This window comes from Paramormyrops kingsleyae, chromosome 7 (genome assembly GCF_048594095.1).
Source record: "Paramormyrops kingsleyae isolate MSU_618 chromosome 7, PKINGS_0.4, whole genome shotgun sequence".
Classification (NCBI taxonomy): domain Eukaryota; kingdom Metazoa; phylum Chordata; class Actinopteri; order Osteoglossiformes; family Mormyridae; genus Paramormyrops; species Paramormyrops kingsleyae.
Window position 1 is genome coordinate 33555838 of NC_132803.1, and position 19592 is coordinate 33575429.

General features: G+C 43.0%; 1 protein-coding gene across 2 annotated transcripts in view; it reads left to right on the forward strand.

The window, feature by feature from the left end:
* The window catches only part of LOC111841204 (A disintegrin and metalloproteinase with thrombospondin motifs 19), a 75021-nt gene that overhangs the window by 34991 nt on the left and 20438 nt on the right, over positions 1–19592 (forward strand). For both annotated transcript variants that reach the window (XM_023806793.2, XM_023806794.2), the window contains exons 9-13: positions 3914–4054; positions 4660–4810; positions 8570–8671; positions 12969–13114; positions 13809–13963. In XM_023806793.2, the coding sequence (XP_023662561.2) occupies positions 3914–4054; positions 4660–4810; positions 8570–8671; positions 12969–13114; positions 13809–13963 (695 nt within the window). The remainder of the gene's footprint in view (positions 1–3913; positions 4055–4659; positions 4811–8569; positions 8672–12968; positions 13115–13808; positions 13964–19592) is intronic.

Below are 19592 nucleotides of genomic sequence, written 5' to 3' on the forward strand. Positions count from 1 at the left end.
ACTGTAATTGGGCTTCATAGCTATGATCCCAGGCACTTAATCTTGGTTATTTTTTAGACTACAACAAACAAGATCTCTGGTTATCATACAGTATAATTAAACAGACTGTAAGCGTTCTGCGAACCAGCAGGAAGTTGTTGATTGGGATTTATATACTAAGATACTAAGAACACACAGGGCTGATTTTTGAGAACGTATCACAAAATGTGTTCTTTTTTACTGCTGCAGCCAGAATCTTTGCTGGTACCTTTTTAACTGCGATTTACATATATCACAATCTGGGCCTTCAGAAGGCAAAGTGAGAAAATAAATAGATGTAAATAGATAATAGTGCACATAAATGACAGGAACTGTTCAAAGTATCCAAAAGGCTGTTGTGGAAATGTTTCTAATGCATAATTAGGAAGAAACCTCTGTAAGGTGAACCACTAATCTTGCCTGGCTGTGAAACATTGGAGAGAAAATGCATGATGACATTGATGGTGATGTTAATGATATTTCGCACAGCAAATAAAAGTGGCAGGGAATTTGAAGGAGTCCTGACTTTATGCACCTAAGTACATGTTTGTAGCTTGAGCAGTTTTCAGATGGGCTGCACATGATTAGACTTATTTAAGTCAGCAGAATATCATCTCCAGCTAATAGTAAATGCATCTGCTGGTGTTTCCAGAGTGAGAAGAATCTGATGTACAAACAAGCAGACGCATTAACCTGACTGCTTATCACGTTTCGGTATAATTTTGCCAAATTGCTTATAGAACTTCTCAGAAATCTCTTGCTGTAATGCTGCATAGTGTTTCATTAGACGTTAAACATAAAGTGAGACATCTGGCTCTTTAAGCTCAATTAACTCAAAATTACATTACTGGAATAGATGCAAAAATAACAGGGAATTCAAATAAACAAACCGACAAACTGAGTGGGAAAAACTCTGCACCCTGCTGTGGGAAACACGCCACTATGCTCCTCATCGCCCCAAAGGCCTCTCCAGCTCTTCTTCCTCACAAATCTGCTTGATTTTTGTATCAGTTGGAGTCTTTATAGCTAAGCTCAGACCATAATGACAATGAGACTGGGATACGACCTGACACTGATGGCAGGGTTTCTCAGTCAGTGAGCAGCCTCTAAGTCGGCCATGGAACTGTGACTGGGAAACACGGCATGGAACGCAATTGGATGGACGTGAACCCAATTGCTGCCAATTGCTCACTGTTGTTAAGGAGCAATACTTAATAGCACACATCAGCCTATCACATCAGAGAAACGAATGCAGTTCCAACCAATCATTTGGTAGTATTTTAAGAACAGTGATCCCACCTCCCACCTCCACTCCATGTGTGGGGTTTGTATGATCTCCCCTCTAGGTCGTCTGCCTTCTTTGCCTGGTCCAGTCATGTCGTTAGGCTAATTCGTGCGTGTAGTATATGATTGTGGTTTTATGCTTGTATGTGCCCTACAATGGCCTGGGTAAAGCTCCAGTTCCCCCGACAAACTTGACCAAAATAAGCTGTTAGGAAATGATGGATTGTTCTCGTAGCTTCTGGGATTGGCTTCGGATCCTTTATCAAGATCACGAGTAGCAGTAACGGTACTCTATCAAGGAAATGTGCTGAGTTCATTTAGACCTGATAAAGGGTTCAGAGTCAGGAATAATGTTATCAAACAAGGCAGATGTTCAGCATTATAGCTTGGTAAAAATCTAAATGAGTTCCAAACAGTTTTGACTTTTAAAATATGACTCATTTGTAAGTCAGGGACACGCCTTGACCTCCAGGACTCTGAAAATCAGCTCTATCTGCTCACATTCTCTTCTGCAGTGTTGCACCAGGGTCCTGTAAGTCACCTTTGAATCCTTCCTATTCAAAGTATAACCAGCAAGGTAGTGCTAAGGAACTGGCTGGGGGTACGTTGGTTTCGTTGATCTACGCCCTTGTCTGAAACCAAGTTTTTAGAACTCACTGGGGATAATGTTTCTGCCAGATTAGCTGTGCAGCTGAACACGTTCTTTTGGTTGCGTGCCGATCCATGGTGGAAGGGTAAGTGTTGTCCTTGAACTGTCTCTGATCTCCTCCAAAGCTTGCACTTTCTTTTCATTTGAACGTTCTTGCATCCATACCGTCCTATAGTATGATTTACGAGCCTGGCATACAGGCTGCGGCCCCACACATTTAGTCTCATGTGTCCTTGTAACCTGAATGACATACTTGTAAGTATCAGAGCACAGAGTACAGTAACTGACTCTGACACAATCCCTTACGCAACATGTCCTAATAGCCACAGTAGATTAGCTTATGAGGTAATGGACTTTGTGTTTTAATTGTACCCAAGATCAAGTCCATTCTCATGCATTCTATAAAACTTTAAATTATTAAATGTCAGTGGAAATATTGAAGACAATGAACAGCGCTAGGCTAGAAAATTATTAGAAAAATCTTAGGCAATATTATTATTGTGTTATTTTATGTTTGGAGTTTCGTGTTTCCGGATGATTATAAGAAATCCTGCTATGCAAAGGAACCTGCCGACGGCTCGTGCGTGAAGCTGCTACGCTAACTGCATGCGAAACGCCTTTTCTGTGGGGGCCGGCGCACTATTCTGGCATCCAGTATGGATGCTGGAGAACCGGCCCGGTACCTTGGCCTGGTGTTTCGGGTTTGTTAATTGTGAAACTCAGCGCTGTGTGACAGTATTAAATACAGCAGCCGTGCTTCATGTTTGTCTGTATAACGAGATGCTGTTGTCTGAAAGGCGCATCCAGTTGGACTAAATGCTGCGGGATGATTGGAATGAATTTAATTATCCCCCTGCTATGTAATTAAAATGTAGTGCATCATTTGGTGTTTTGGCTCTTGCTTCACCTCAGTACAGTTTTCCACCGTCAGACATGTCGACTGTGTCATCAAGGGAAAAAAAATGTAAGAAGGGAACTTTTGCACTGGGCCGGAACTGTGGCTGTAATTTGTCAAAATTTACTCGTTCTGGAAAATTGCTTTGACATAAGACAGGGGTCATCAGTTCATGTCTCTCGGTTGGAAAACCCGGTGGATCCTACGCGATCGGTGGGGTAGGAGAGCATCTAGGCCGGGGGGTTGGGGGTGGGGGGGGGATAGAGGGGTGTGAGGGAACATTAATAAGCTCTGAGCTACCACCCCTGTAAGGGATCGGTAAATCGATGTGCATTTGTTCTTAAGGGGCCAGCAAATCAGGGTGCCAGGAACAATATCATGTGGCATGACTTTAGTGATGTATGAATGGAATTGCTCTACAAACAGTACGAGAAAAGGACAGTGAGTGATATATGAAAAATGGTGAATGCTGAAGATAGCTGAGATTTGCCCGAAAGATACAGGAAGCCCAATGTCGACCAGGGGTGTCACAATTCTCGTTAAAGTACAAACTGATGAGGCTAATTTTAATTAGCTGTGTTCCTGTAGTGCTGAATATAAACCGTAGTTTTAGCTGTATTTTAATTTTTTTTTGCCCAAATGAGCCTCAGAAGGCATCAGAAATACCTAAGAGTCATACTATTGAAATAACAAAACCAGGCGTTTGGTGCTGTTTCTACCAACCAGATCCAGCTTGAATCAAAACTAACGAAATGGGACAAATTTCACTCACATGAGACCCGTTCGACCATGGAAGACAGTGATTAGATCAGACTGACGCACAGGGATTTTCGCTGCTGGATTCTGTTTGTAGCCTGGCCTTGGTGCTTGTACTGGACATATCAGTTAAGGACGTACGACCGCCTGACAGTGGAATTCGTACTGTTTTTATTTGTGGTTTGCCAGGATACTCCTGATTTGTCGCTCTTCATTTAGCCTGCCGTGTGTCTTCATGCTAACGCCGCTAACCCGTGAGGTTTTCTTTCTTTGGGCCAAACGCCACGTCTCGCCGTCGCTTCCGAGAGCAGCATGGGCGTGAGCCACGACAACGACCACCCGTCCTGCGCCGACGGTCTGCACATCATGTCAGGCGAGTGGATCAAAGGGCAGAACCTGCACGACGTCTCCTGGTCCCGCTGCAGCCGGGAAGACGTGGAGAAGTTTTTGAGGTACATCTGTCCTGTTTTGCTCTTCTTATAAGGGGTCCGAGTGTTCAAAATGGCCAGTGATTGGTTACAGTTAAGAGACTACTTATCTATTAGTTCTATTTATATACTTTTTTAGATTACTTAAGGATTAAATGTAGATAAATGTAGCTCTAGATAAGTAGTGATTAGTCTCCATTTTTTTTACTTATTGGTTCATTAGCATCATAATTACAAGTATCAAATAGGTAGATAATGATTATGTACACTATTAAGTAATGGGTAACTACATATGAAGCTCACCTACTTGCTGCTACATTCTTACTATGGTTTAAAATAAGGTCTAGTTTGTGGTTAATTAATACATTATTGTTAATTGAAAGCATATAGTATGTTATTTATGACCTCAAAAGTAAAGCGTAACCAAAAACTTTAATGATAAACCTGGTAAAAATTTTAAATGATTAAAAAATGTTTTGCTTTAACAAAATAATATATACATAAAGAGGAATATATGTGAAGAAATGGCTAAGAAAGAAATGTCTCTGTTTATGGTTCTGTTTTGTGGAGTAGATGGTGTTATTGGATATGGGGGTGAGTCCATGCTTTGGTCTTTATTCTCTCCTCAGGTCTAAATCCAGCAGCTGTCTCCTGCAGACTGACCCCCTGAGCCTGAATTCAGTCATCTTGCCGTCCAGGCTCCCAGGAATGCCCTACACAGCTGATGAGCAGTGTCAGATCCTCTTTGGGCCGGTGGCGTCCCACTGCCAAAAAATGCAGGTGGGTGAAGGAGCAGTTTTGGGTCAGGTGGTGTTCCAGACAGGGACGTGGACTCAGAACCTGATGGTCTGTGCTTCTGGGAAGGGCACTTAGATGGGATTTTTAACCTGAGCTGCACCTGTAAGAACAATGTGTCTATAAATGGGGGAAGCTGCTATTTACAGTGTAGAGAAATATCTTTGCATTTCCAGAAAATGAAGGAGGGATATTCAATACAAAGGACACTGTATTTGTCATAGGCCAATGGCAGCACATTCCAGTCTGGAGGTAGTAAGAACCTGCAGGAATCCTCACTTGTGGAGACCACAGAAGGTGCAGTGTGGGGGTCATTGGAAGTATTAGAATAAATTTACTTTTCTGCAGCTGAAAGGCTTGAATTATTCGCTCATCTAAAACAATAAGCACATTATTCTTAAAGATAATTCAATAATAGACCTTCATTTTTTTGTAAAGATCCTTCCAAGTCATTGCAATGTATAGGCTTGGTACAGTTTTAGTTAAATTGGATTTTGCTGATAATTTATGCAGTCAGCATCCCATTTGGGGATAGTTAAATGCTCTAATGTATTGAAAAAGATAATTCACTCTAAACCTTGAAATAATCAAATCTTGCAGATACACCCCTGAATCACAGCTGGTTTTGCCTAAACACCCATTGCTTATTTGTGCCTTTTAGGTTGCATTGTGTGTGGTTTGGCCCACAAGAAAGGCATGTTCAGGAAAGCCTGACTGAAATATGTACTGAACCAGAAAACACAGGAAGCTGGTAGAGATTTGGTAGATCCCCGTTTCAGGGAGGGTTCAGGAATGGCGAGGAAATGAGACTAAAAGGATCCTGTCTAAAGAAAGCAGAAATCCTGAAATGATCATTTTGGAAGAGGCACCTAAATCACCACAGGAGGCCCATAATACCACAGCCTGCCTTTCCTATATCTTATCATCCAGGAGTTAAGATTTTTCCAGGAATAGCAGAAAGTAACAGCTCCAATATCATTTAATATAGATGTCTGTTGGCTGGCGATGTCAAAACCGTTATCTGATTTCCTAAATGGCTGGAATTATTTACTGGGTCACATTAGCGCCAGTGTGTCTGTGCATTTTTGTGCATGTCAGCTTTTACGTGCATCTCCTTGAATGGAATTAAATGGAAGATGCCTATCTGTAAGTTTATATGGTATCAACAGGAATGTCTCACCTCGCAAGCTGCACAGGCGATAATTCAGTGAAGAAACACGTCCTGACTGAGTGTTTAAACTCCAGCACAGACTCAGTCCCTTAAACACGTCTTCCTGTGCCCCCACAGCGATGAGGACGGTCGGCAACGGCGGGGCTGTTTCCCGGGCCGCTGTACCTCGTAAAAGCAAGCAGTTAATTATATTTGCTTATCAGGTACCATGGCAACCTGCTGTGTTTTCCCCACAAACAGTCTTAATTTTATTGTCGGACGTCCTGCAAGGTGTTCATAAAACAATGACGGCAGAAAATACCTATGGTGTTTGGCATACCCTGAGGGTACGGCCTGGGCACTAAGACGCTGTGCTTTATGAGTTCTCTGTTTGATGGACGACATTCCCCAGATGATGTTTTAAACGTTGAAAAAAAAAAAGTAAGCTAAGATAATAATAAGATCACCCGCCCCCTCCAGCAGAATTCCAGGGACCGATCCACACGTAGGGGGCCCCAGTAATCAATCACACGTAGGGGGCCCCAGGGTAACTGGGCCCGATTTATCAGCTGGCTCTAAAGATGGTTCTGTTTCAGATGCAGTTGTACAATGCCGAATCTGGTACTGTAATTCTGTCCCATTGGGTCTCATCACATATGCTCTGCTTTACTGTCTGAAAGTTGCCTTTGAACTTCCAGCGTCCTGTGTCCTGTAACGTACCACGACTGTCTGACGGTTTGTGTCTTTTCCCGATGTTTATCCTTTCTGCGCAAAAGTAATAGTGCAACACATAGGTTACGGCACTTAGAAAGGCAGCCGGCTCATCTGTAGCTCGTTAGTGGCCGGCGGTGATGCTGAAGCTTAGCCTTATCACAGCACAGAATGGCAGCTGTTCTCATTCATGTCTGGGTCATGGCTATCTAGGAAAATCGAGACCAAGACTTCAGAATGAGTAAAAACTGACATAATCTGCAGGCAAAATAACGTTATAAACTATTTGACATGCAGAATTACACATTTGCTGCTATCCTGTTTTTTTTTACAGATTGATTTTTATTGTATTCATTTTATCAGCTGGATATTTAACAAAGTATTTATCTTGTGGAACTGCTGAGCTTCTGATGATGGAAACTTTGTTTTCCAGTTACAACTTCCAGAAAAACTTTGCATTTTTCAGTTTCTACTGCAGCTTTTCTTACTTTAAACACTCACCCCTCTAGTGATGCCCTTATTATTATTATATTATTATATATTTTATATTATCGCTTCACTCTGTGCTAAAGGCACAACTGAACAAATGGTCTGTGTATTACATTTTAATTGGTATTTATAATGGAAAAATACATTTTTAAAGGGAATAATTAAAAATTGTATATACAGGTAGTTTAGAGTACATAAAAGATAAGATTAAGAGCAATTTCAAAAGTACATTTATAATAAAAGATGGGAGAGAAAAAATAAAGCATTAAATGTAATTTGAGTTTGAGCTCTGGAGCCAGGGGCATGTAAATGCCATGATTACAAAACCGCGTGTTCAGGAGAGCGCAATGTAACCAGAACACGGCTCTAACGCTAACCGTTAATTCCTTCGCCGGGGAGCTATCAGCTGAAGCGGAGCGTTTTGGATCCGGATTCGGAGGCAAAATGGGCCGAATGTGATATTCCGCAAGTAAAGGGTGATCTCACCGGATGAAAGGGAGCATGGAGGTAGATCAAAGGAGAAACGAGGAGACGAGAGCAAGCAGAGCTGTGAACACGGCGATCGGAAAGAGATGGGCGAGTAATCGGCAGCCACCTTGGGTCCCGTAAAGGACTCCGATTGGCTGTGAGACAGAGAACAGCAGAAATGCAAGTGGAAAAAAGCAAAACGGGGCAAATGTCAAAATTTACTGCGGGCTTATTCCCAGTCTTTAAGATGTGTCTGTGCTTGGTTGTAAAGTTTCCTGTCTTGTCCATCAATCCTTCCTTCTTCTAACCAATTATCCTGCCCAGGGGTCTGGGGTTCCTGCATTGTAGTCAAGTCTAGTCAAATTTTATTGTCATTTTAAAATATGTTGGCATAAATCGAAACGAAGACAGTGCAGCTTCTGACTAAGGCTGTGCAATACTGTAGGTACGATTGTATCTTATCTCATTTATGAAATGTACAAAATCAGAATTAGAATCTTTTTTTATTCGCCAAGGACAGAGAAGTACAAGTAATTTCTAATTTCTTTTGGTGCGGGTGCTATCATGACATAAACAAAACACACATAAACAAAACACACATACAAATAAACATCTAAAAGTAAAGATACAAGAAGTTTTTCTTCTTTTTTTTACAGGGGATGTGCAATGCTGAGTCAAGCATGTGGACAAAATAAATAAATAAATGAATAAATAAATAGATGGATGTAATGTGCAAAGAGCTTAGGTCCAGTGCAGATGAGTTCAATTAGTTAAAACATGATAATGAACGCAACATGAAAGCAACTCACAGTGGAATACAGTGTATGGAAGTTTGCTAATTATAAGGAGATTACCAGCATCCACATGCATCTGGCTTGTCCCCATCATGTCCATGAAAATTCAGCAGCTCCCTTTCTTGCTCTCAGCATGTGATGTGCTCTGGTCTTTGGTGCCATGTCGACGGGGAGAAGGACTGCAAAACCAAGCTGGATCCACCCATGGATGGCACCGAGTGTGACATGGGAAAGGTAAGCCGTCACTCCGGGGCTAGCTGGACAGGGTGTGTAATGGCGGCTTGCAGATTGGAAGATCGGGGCTTATCGGTTACGTGTGCAGACATGCGTGTCTGTACATCAGACTCAAGATTCAAGATCTTTGCTCGCCATGCGCAACAGGTGCATTGCAATGCTTGGTCGTTCAGCCACATCCAGTTACAAAGAGACGTAACCATACTCAACATACAGATACTGCGGAACATTACAAAACAGTGTGAAACAATGCAAGACTGTGTAAAACAACAGGAGACAGTGTACAACGATGCAAGACAATGCAAAGTGATACAAGACAATGCGAAACCATGCAAGATAGTGCAGAACAATACAAAACAGTACAAAACGATGCAAGACGGTTCAAAACAATTATGGACAGCACAAAACGATGCAAGACAATACAAAACTAGAAAATATGCAGTGGTTGATGAAGAGCAGTGACAGAGCTATAAAGCACATGTGCCATGGATATGACTGTTTTGGCAGTGTCGCTGTTATCAGTGAATGTGACAATGGGGACAGCGGGGGGCTTAAATGAGCAGCAGATGCTCGTATGCTGTATGCATTTACATTTATTTAATTAGCAGCTGCTCCAAAGCAACATACGACAATAACAAGCATGCAGCTGTCAAGGAGCCAAGAAGGTATAAGTGTGACTCTGCTGACCTTCCATTGAGTGAACGACAGCTAGTCCACATTAGAGGTGGGAGCGGTACAGTACCTTACAAAAAAAACGTGTTCATACATAGCACTGCAAGCACTAGTTTCCTAACTGCAAAAATGCAAGTGCATACAGTGCAGCCAGGCGGCCATAACCAAGGGATTGTTCCTGATGGGATCGATGCTTCGTTTGATATGAGATATGATATCATATAAGCAAGGACTTCAGTTGATCAAACTAACAGTTGATCAGAGTTTATGCATTCATGCCCACTGCCTTGTGATTGATACAGAGAGACCTTGGATATCTTTCTGTTCATCTCCACGCATCGTCCATTTCTGTTTATCCAGTGCGGGGTCGCAATGAGATGCCCGTCGATCGCAGGGCACTCACTCACATTTCAGAGACAGGAAACCACCTGATTGTGCGCCAGAATACCCAAAGAAAGCCACTTAAACAGAGGGAGATGCAAAGCCAGGGGTGAGAATCGAGCTCACAGCCCTGGCAGTGAGAGGCTGCAGTCCTACCCACTGAGTCGCCATGTTAACTGTCAGTTTTTAAATAAAAAAAAGAATAACCCTATATGAAAAGATGTAGCGCGCCGTCATTTTTTAGCTAATCCTTAGCCACATGAATGTCAGCCATATGAATGTCAGAATGCTGATTGTGTGGTATATAGGGTGGCTTTCTGGGTGGTACGGTGGTCTCGCACCTCCGGGGTTCTGGGTTCCGATCCTGCCTTGGCTCTGCTTTTACCCAGCAGTCCAGAAACATGTGGTTTGTGTGCTGTGGTGTCTCTGGATTGTCTGTGGTGTGGTGTGCGCCTCGCCATGGTCTGGCATCCCAGACAGGCTGCCCTTTGCATTGTGGGATAGGTTCCAGGCGCACCGTGACTCTGCATTGGATACGCGGTTATGGAAAATGGATGGAATTAAGCGTAACTGCCAACTGCTGGCCGCAATTCCAGTCATGTTAAAAGGAGGAAGCAACCTTTATTTGATGTGGATTCGCCCCACTGTAAATAAAAATAACATACACCATTATTGAATTTCTGTGAATGTTCCCTGCAATATACTGATTAACAGTATCATTTTTTTTGTCAGGCAGATCTTTTGTGATGATTTTTTTAAACTTGAAGCAATAAAAAGCTCTCTTAAAAAGAATGTATCATGCCACTTGAGCCAGGCCAAAGAGCTCTGCATATTACTTTTATGTGAAATCAGGTTTTCCGAAAGAGAGAGAGCTCTCGGGTTTAAAGAGTAACATCGTCTTAGAGATATTATAAACACTGGGAGGAGAGGCAGCCTGTTTCGGCTCCAGAGACGGGTCTGAGCCAACAGTTACATTTCAGTAAGAGGGCTGGAGTCACTTATAGTACAGGCTCTGACAATTAACACGACGCAGTCCCGCTTCAAAGAGGCCACATTTACGACTTGCGTAAATCCCAGTGCTGTACGACATGGGCCTGAATGAACTTTGTTTAAGCTAGAGCTCAGTCGAGGACAGTGAAATGACAATGAGAACTAAAAATATATAATACCAATATTCTAAGAGGCAGGTTGTCTATAAAAAGAACAAAGAAAAATGTTTTCTTTACCTCTATACAGCAACAATTATGCCTTTGTGGGAAATAATAATTTGTCCAAAATGTTACCATTAGCACTGATGTAACTTGCACTGTCTAGATTGTTTCAAACCCCCCTGGGGTCTGAGGCTTCTTTTCCACTTTCGGGGTAGTCTGACATGCCTTGACATTTCAAAATATTTCACCTATCTAAAAAACATTTATCCCAAAGTGTCACATTTGCTTTTATTCAGCACAAACTCAGCACCAATAATCTGAGACCTCTTAGAATGTTATTATTCAATTTTTTGTTAAAATCAACTTTAAACATATACTTTTCAAAAACCTATTTCCAGACATGCTGAGAAATTGTAAAAAATCACATTATAGACATTTAATATAGACACAGGGGTTGGCTACACATAGGTGAAAGTGACATTCTGAAATTTTATGTGGTTTGATTACTAAAGTGTTAGCACTTTAGAGTGACACTCTTTTTCTCAAAGTCAGTGGTCTTCACAATGAATATTGATGAGATAGGTGTCCTCACACCTGTAGTAGTTTGCATACTGTCAATGGCCCATCAGTCTGGAATGTCACTGCACCCCACACCCATCACTTTGGAAAGGCAGTTTGAAACGCAAGAAAAGTAGCAACAATAAAATCCCTTTCACAGTTTATTGGTAGATGGAATGAAAAATGAAAAACTGTGACTATATAAATATAGAAAACGATAAATATGATGCAGCGACTATTATTAAAGCTCTAGAATTTGAGTCACTCAAGCTCCTGCTGTTTTGATATATACATGTACGGTATGTGTTTGTGGGAAAAATTTATGATCTTTGGAATTATTTATCACAATGTGAGAGATTAGAAAAATCAACAGTATTTGACCTTTTCGTCTCTAACTTAAGTGTTAAGTCAGCAGAACTGTGTAATTGATCCTACTCTCTCCCCTTCTCACACAGAACAGGCTTACTTTATAACTATAAACTGTTTACATCCAGATCCACCAATGTTACATATATACATATATGAAGCAGCATGTCAGGCCTAGTTTTATACATAATTTAATTTAGGAAAACTGAAAGTTTTAGCCAGTCATGAATTCATGCGTCACAATAGCTGTTTAGCAACAACAGCTAACAGCTAGCTGGCTAACGATTGTTGGCAAAATATTTGTTTTATTTCATTGCACAATGTTGCCCTCATGACACACAATGAATAAACCGTCATTTAAATGTCAACATGATTTGTTGTTTTCACCCTTTTTCTGAAGCACTGGTGGTCTGTTCGGAATTTGACTTATACGCTTTGTGTTCCCTAGCTTGTCCGGCACGCCGTATGCTGTAACTAAGGGATGAGTCTGTCAAACTGTACACCGGGCCATTGTTTTGGTAACAGCTGTGAGCATGTGCATTCGAGTAACGTTGATGCTCCACAGGGCTCTCATCAAGTTAACATTTCAACGCGCCAAGCCAGCGCACGTGTAAACACGCATGAGGGCAAAAATGTCTTTACTATTTTTTTTTGTTGATGTCACCACAGCGGAATCCAGGTTCTCCCTGGGTCGCTGTGGTGTCCTCAGTGCCATTCCCCACCTGGTACATGGTGGTGCCACTAATGCGCTGCCTGGTGCTCTGTCGCAGTGGACACTGCACTCTTAGCACTAACGCAGCTCTGTCGCGATGGATACTGCACTCTTAGCATTACCGACGCTCTGTCGCGATGGACACTGCACTCTTAGCATTACCGCTACTCTGTCGCGATGGATACTGCACTCTTAGCATTACCGCCACTCTCTCACAGTGGACACTGCACTCTTAGCATTACCGCTACTCTGTCGCGATGGATACTGCACTCTTAGCATTACCGCCGCTCTCTCACAGTGGACACTGACTCTTAGCATTACCGCCGCTCTCTCACAGTGGACACTGCACTCTTAGCATTACCGCCGCTCTCTTACAGTGGACACTGCACTCTTAGCATTACCGCCGCTCTCTCACAGTGGACACTGCACTCTTAGCATTACCGCCACTCTCTCGCAGTGGTGCCGGGCTGGCGAATGTGTCAGCTGGGTAGTCCCACCAGAGCAGATGCTGGGCCAGTGGAGCACTTGGGGATCCTGGGGCCCCTGCAGTCGAACCTGTGGCATGGGGGTCCGGGCCCGACAACGTGACTGCCAGAGCCCCAGGTACTGTGACTACGCCACATTATTTCTGCAGTGTCCCTGCACTCTTTGGGAAAGGTGTCACGACGCACACTGACCATGAAAAAGTAATCTGTGATTTCAGAAGTGGATTTAACATGGCAACAGGCCATAGTTGATGGGAAGATAGCTAGACTCAGCTCCTATTTTTAACATAATATACACAATTAATATGCAGGGTGGGCCAAAAGTATGTATGCAGTTTTTATTTTATAAAAGAAAGTTTTTATTTTACAAAGAAAGTTTTTATTTTACAAAGAAAGTTTTTATTTTTACAAAGTTATTTTTAAAAGTAGGTATGCAGTTTTTATTTTACAGTACTGATTGGGTCCTGTTTAGTTTCTTAGATGTTTGAAATGCCCTTTGTCAGCATTGGTACATTCCTGGAGCCTGTCTCTGACACACAAAATTGTATACCTGTTTTTGGCCTAACCCTATATATTACCGTAATATAAATGCAGAAATTTCATGCTTTATTCGTCGTTTGTACAAGTATGAGAACAGGTTCAGTAAAATGTGTTATTTTTCAAAATTCCCATCTCATATTTGTTGTTTCCATGGTAAAAACTGGAAAAATAAGGGTTTAGCTATTGCACGTCGATTTTAGACTGAATTAGTGATGTCATTGTGTTTGTACTTTCCGATGTGAGATAAAGAGCCTTCATTTGCCTTCATGCAGAGCTGCTAGGAAAGTCTGGGACTGCCCTGGTCTGAAGGTACAGTACAAGCTCTGCGAGGACCTGCCCTGTGCGACGAGGACGCCCGACTTCCGGGACGCTCAGTGCCAGGCGTTCAGCCGCCCCTCCCTCCGCTGGTACTCCGTCATGGATGATGGTGAGGCCACCAAATTAAGACCCTTCGTTTGCTCTGGTCTGGTGAAGAGTTAACCAAGATTATAGGTATCCAGGGCAACGGATTTCTGTTTCCATCTGACGTTGTGTGTCGTGATGTGTTCATACACGGGAGTTTCCGGGGCCCACCTTGAAAAGTCACTTTGGGGCCCCTGCCCCCCCTAGTGTAGTGACTATTTGTGGTCCCACACAAATGCATGGTTGTTAGCTGAGTATTTTTGGTAGTCAATATCATATTAATATGCAGCTGTCTCACAACACGGTGGGTTCCACACATAGTTAAATCAGCAGACTGGCTGCTTTTTCGCTCCTGTCCCCCGCGCTGCAACAAGGTCCAGGCTGCTATTACCTGCTATGCCTTGGTCGCCCGTAGCTGCACAGCGGCGCCCCCTATTGCTTTTTCGTGGGGCTTACTGGCCAAGATCTCCCGACCCTCGGTGTCTGTGATCCTAGACAAATCTTTTTCCACAAGGGCCGCTTTGTTAGGCCCTCACAGCCGTAGGTATTTCTTTCGTCTGCTCAATGCCGGCCTAACGCCGCGGTTGTGCACCAGATATGCACCGAAATGTGCCGGCAGGGCAGGCCCCTAGCTGCGGCCCCGGATATCTGAGGCCTGCATTTGGGATGACAAATGCAGACTTTCAGTGGTGCTGTACAGAATTACATCACTGCTCAGACTGTCTGAGCCAGACCAGCACAATGCTTCTTTCATGCAGCTGCCCCAGGCTTCCCTCTCTCTCTCTCTCTCTCTCTCTATCCCTCTCTCTCCTTCTCTCTCTCTCTCCCTCTCCCAAACCTTCGGCATGTGACGGACACAGTCCAGATTCCTTCTCCCACTCCCGACAGCCGCGTACCCCCTACCCTTTCCTCCCACGAGACCCTTACTAGGTGTCGGGTGAGCAGCTAGCAGATACCCAGAAGAGGACTGGTTCTCACCAGTCACTCGTGTTGGCGGCTGTGTGCCACGCTCAGCCGATCGATTGGGTATCCCGAGAGGAAATAGCCACAGAACCGTGACCCCTTAATTCCACGGCAATGTTTACTATCGACGCAGTGTTGAAAGTAACCTGTGTCATTTAGAGACAATACACTGTGGTGTTTATTTTTCATGGAAAAAGAATAATCATTGTGAAGCTCAACAAATTATCAGGAAAAAGACTGATATTCACATTCAACAATTCAAGTTTAATTGTACATGTCCCTAGAACCTTTTTGCCAATTTGTTACGTATGAACATGGATAATAATTTGATTTCTCACTTTCAGTACTATCCAAGCCCTAGCCCATAATTTTGAAGAAACGTACAAAAAATTAGAAAAAGAGTCTTTATGTATCAATCTCGCTTTCAAGGTACAAGGTAGAATTAATGTTGGGGAAGGATTTGTAACCATGTGAGTGAATATGCTGCATTTAAACAAAGAATTTGTCCATTTGAAATGCTGCTGGAGTATACTGTATTTACTCCATGTAGGCTTGTAAGCAGTTTGATATCCATTATTCTATCTTAATAACATTCAGATACGTATACACTGGTCAGGCACAGAGTTAACCAACAGCAGGGTATCCAGGGCAATGGATATACTTTTAAGATGAGAAACTAGTCCAAGCCCTGCATGCGTATATTAAGAAACAACCGTATTTAACTAAACGTAAAATAGCATGTCCAATCAAAACAAACCATGACATTAAACCCTGTTTGGATGAAGTGCTGTATAAATATGAAGTAGGGTTTCTTAAATGTCCGCAATATTTTATTTTAATCACTTATCATTGTGAAGTCATATAACGGGGGCATGCTTGAATACAGCATGGTATTTGTGTTGTTTTGGGGGGGGGGGAAACGAGGTTATCTTTGTAATTCAGATGTCTGGACAAGCTAGAGTGTGGATTTCTTGGTGTTTTCATGCGGGGGGGGTGACTCTACAATTTCTCTACAATAGCAAGCCCTAGAGACTAGCTGAATCCACCCTATGTATGAGAATGGTATGCCCCAGCCTGGGGTTATGCTGCAGTGACTGTATGCTGATTCCTGCGCCAAGCCCTGGCACTGCCCATTACAAGGAGCAGAATAAACCTGTGCATCTGGTCCATTCACACATAAGTGCTTAAAGATGTGGCATTGGCCGTTCACCTCCGCTAGACGTACCAGCGCATATCTGATCTGGGAGCATTTCTCGCTGTTGGAATTAGCTGTGTTCTGGCTCACACGAGTCGAATAAATGAAATCAGCTTAAACATATTTTGCTCTCTAAACATTCTGGCTGCTGTTAAGATAAGAGCGTGTATTTATAAGACAACAGATGACTCACAGCCAGCTGTTCTGCCTCCTGTCAGCAGTTTGAAGATGCAGTGAAATCTCTACCTCCACACAGGCTTTTCAATACGGAAATCTCGTTTGTCCGACTTATCCCCGGAAATGCGTTTCCGCTGTAAAATACATAAATGCACTGGACGGTAATCCAGCTAACTGATGTCAAGAAGTCAGCTGACATCCATCCTTTTTCTGTAACTGCTTGTCCCGTTCGGGGTCACAGGGGGGCCAGAGCCTATGGCTGCAAGGCAGTGGGGGGCCAACCCATCACAGAGCACGTCATTCGCACCTAGAATCAATTTGGTAACTCCAAATGCGGAGTATCCGGAGGAAGCCCCATGACATCACGGGGAGAACATGCAAACTCCACACACATGGAGCCATGGTGGGGACTGTTACCCAGGTCCCAGAGGTGGAAGGCAACTGTGCTAACCACTGCGCCACCCCCAGCTGACATCCTCTGAACTCGAAACAAAATGGTATTAAAATCTCTGCAAACACCAGTGTCCTTTATCTAAAGTAAATAGTGATCTATGGATTCACGTCTTTGAGATGTTTCAAAGGAATCCAATAATAATGCTCGAACCAACTATTTTCCCCAAGCACCTCGTTTATATGCCTTTCGTATTAGTATGAGAACAGGTGTGTTAGTGACTGCACTCCTTTTTAAAACATATGTATATGCATATGTAGAGGTGAGAGCAAACCTGGGTCTGGCTGCAGAGTTAGTCGTGTGTGCATCATTTTTTAGGGGGCTGAGCACTTCACTCAAGAGCCCAGTGAAGATGTGGCTTTTCAGCTAAGCACAGGATTCGAACCGGCGACCTTCCGGTCATCACAGGCCTAACCTACTGAGCTACACACCTGTCCCTTGTGTTTCAGGCAGAGGAGTACAGTCCGTTTCAAAAGAAAATTTGTAGCTATTAGATACGTCGCCACAAGTTAATTACTTTCCCAACTATCAGAAGGCACCAGTGAGATCCTGGGAGTGTGTTCTCCAGCTTATGAGGGTTATAAGATCCCAGTAAGTACTTCTGTTGCCGGTGGTGATGTTGATGGATGTGTATCTGCCTGGCATAATGAGGCAGACCCCATGAGACACTATGCCCCGCATTGGCACCGAACCCTTTATTTAGCAGATGTTTTTTAACAAACTGACATACAAGCGAGGCTGATAGCTCCCAGTACGTTAGTTATACTCCATTATACTCTATGTTCCATTTTCGCTCTTTCTTTCACATTTCTGTGAAATGAATTTATATGACCTCATACGATGTCTATTTTATCTTATCCTCCACTACAGGGGAGGAAGTTCAGTCCCATATACCTGGGCTAAGGTCTGGTTATCTTTCTTTCTGACGTCCAGAAAATTTAATGTGGAATGACTATGCCTTATGTATCAAGGTCCTTAAAAGCTCCCTAAAAGTGCATAATGGGATCTATTGCGGTTTCAGGTCCTCCGTCACATGGTCTGTGGAAGTCTGGTATGGGTTGTGATGGATCCTGCTTGCTTGATTGACTGCTGTGTTTGTGGGAGTGACCACACTTGAAACTGGTTCTTGTTTACTGTGACAATTCTGGCTTTGACGTTCTGACTGGTTTGCTGTTAATGTAGTCCTGCTTCGGCCAAGTCTGCTAATGTTGGTAGCACTGCATCATGCATGTGTCTGCTGCTGGTAGCTTCGCCAGACGACCTCTGTCGCATTATGTCTCAGAGGTCTGGCTTTTTAACATTGTGCCTTTTTCACCTGTGTATCTGCTACTTCTGCTTTTTGAGATCCCAGTCCTGGAGCACCTCCGTTATAAGGCTTTTCTATGGATTGGCGTCCTGAATACTTCCAAGATTGTTCTACATAAATCTTCCCGGGAATAGAATGTTCTTGAGAAGGGCTTGTTGCAGTTTCTGTTCCTTGCCTTGCCCCATCCCCACCCATACTCGTACCTGCCATTGAGGACACAGAGGTCCAGTCCTCAGTATTTTTTCCGCAACTCCAATACCTTCAGTTCATGACACTGTCAGAAACAAGAGTACCCATTTGTACTTTTGCTTGTCACTGGGGCTATACCCTCAAGGGTCTGCCAATTGTACCCTAGCTCTAGGTGATTGTAACTTTTAAGGTACAGAAATGAATTATGAGGATATTTTTTGTACTATTGGGGGCACATTAATGTTGTTTGTACCTTGGGGGTGTTCCATTCTTTACCTTAAATTTGATTAATAGGTACATTTACCTACAGCTAAGGTACAATTGGCAGACCATTAGGGTACAGCCCCAGTGACAAGGAAGGGTACAAATCGGTACTCTGACAGTGTATGGGGCACACCTAGGATGGGCTTAGACTATAACCTTGGTATTTAAAAAATCCTGGCTACAGCCCTGTCCCCACCTAAACCCCACCCCCCCCCCCCAACCTGAATACTCTGCCCCCCTCACCCCTCAGCCATAGGAAGTCCTTCTATATCTGACCTTTACCCTTTCACCTGTCTGGCATGAACCCCAGGCAACAAGACGCAAAAACATTCTTAAGTTGCAGATTTAGAGGGTCACAGGGTCGTCCAAGTCAGCCCAGATCAGGGTGGCCCTCTCGCTGCTACAGAAGATATATCTTTCCACAAAATTACCCATATGCTCCCAAACTCAGCAATACAGACTGTCTGTATCCATTTTGTTTTTAATGAGACCTGTCTGTTCCTGTGACATTTCATGTGATTATGTTTCATAGTTTAGTTGGCTGAGTTGAATCACACTGCTGTGACTTAGCAAGTATTTGGCATTAAATTCTGTTTCTTTTAGCTGTATTTTTCTTTTTTTTTTCAGCTGCTTTCTGCATGCTTTATGTCAGATGAAAGCTAGCTTGTTGTTCAGGAAAGTGATAAATGAACCTGTTTTGGACTAAAGAAATCAGTGGTGTTTCTGGTAATGTCATCGTAGTGTTATAAAAGTTTCGGCTCTTTTTTGTGTTTTATTATGCCGTTACAGAAGCTTACTTAGCTTTCTCTTCCATTCTTTGCGTGGGTGAAACTTTCACTACAAGCCGTGTGATTGTGTCTTAATTTAACAAAAATGTTACCCCATTTTGCCACACATAACAGAAAAGATAAGTATTGAAAAGTGTCCTGATTATACATGAACTCTCCTTGCGCGCAGACAAAAAAACTATTCGGATAGGATCCCTGAAGCTGTTTTATATCAGAACTCCCCATAGAATGATGTCATTTCTTGAGTTCTTTGACAGATGTGGAATTGAACCAATCACATCCTCTAGATGCAGGGTGTGGAATGTGTAAAATGTGTCATCA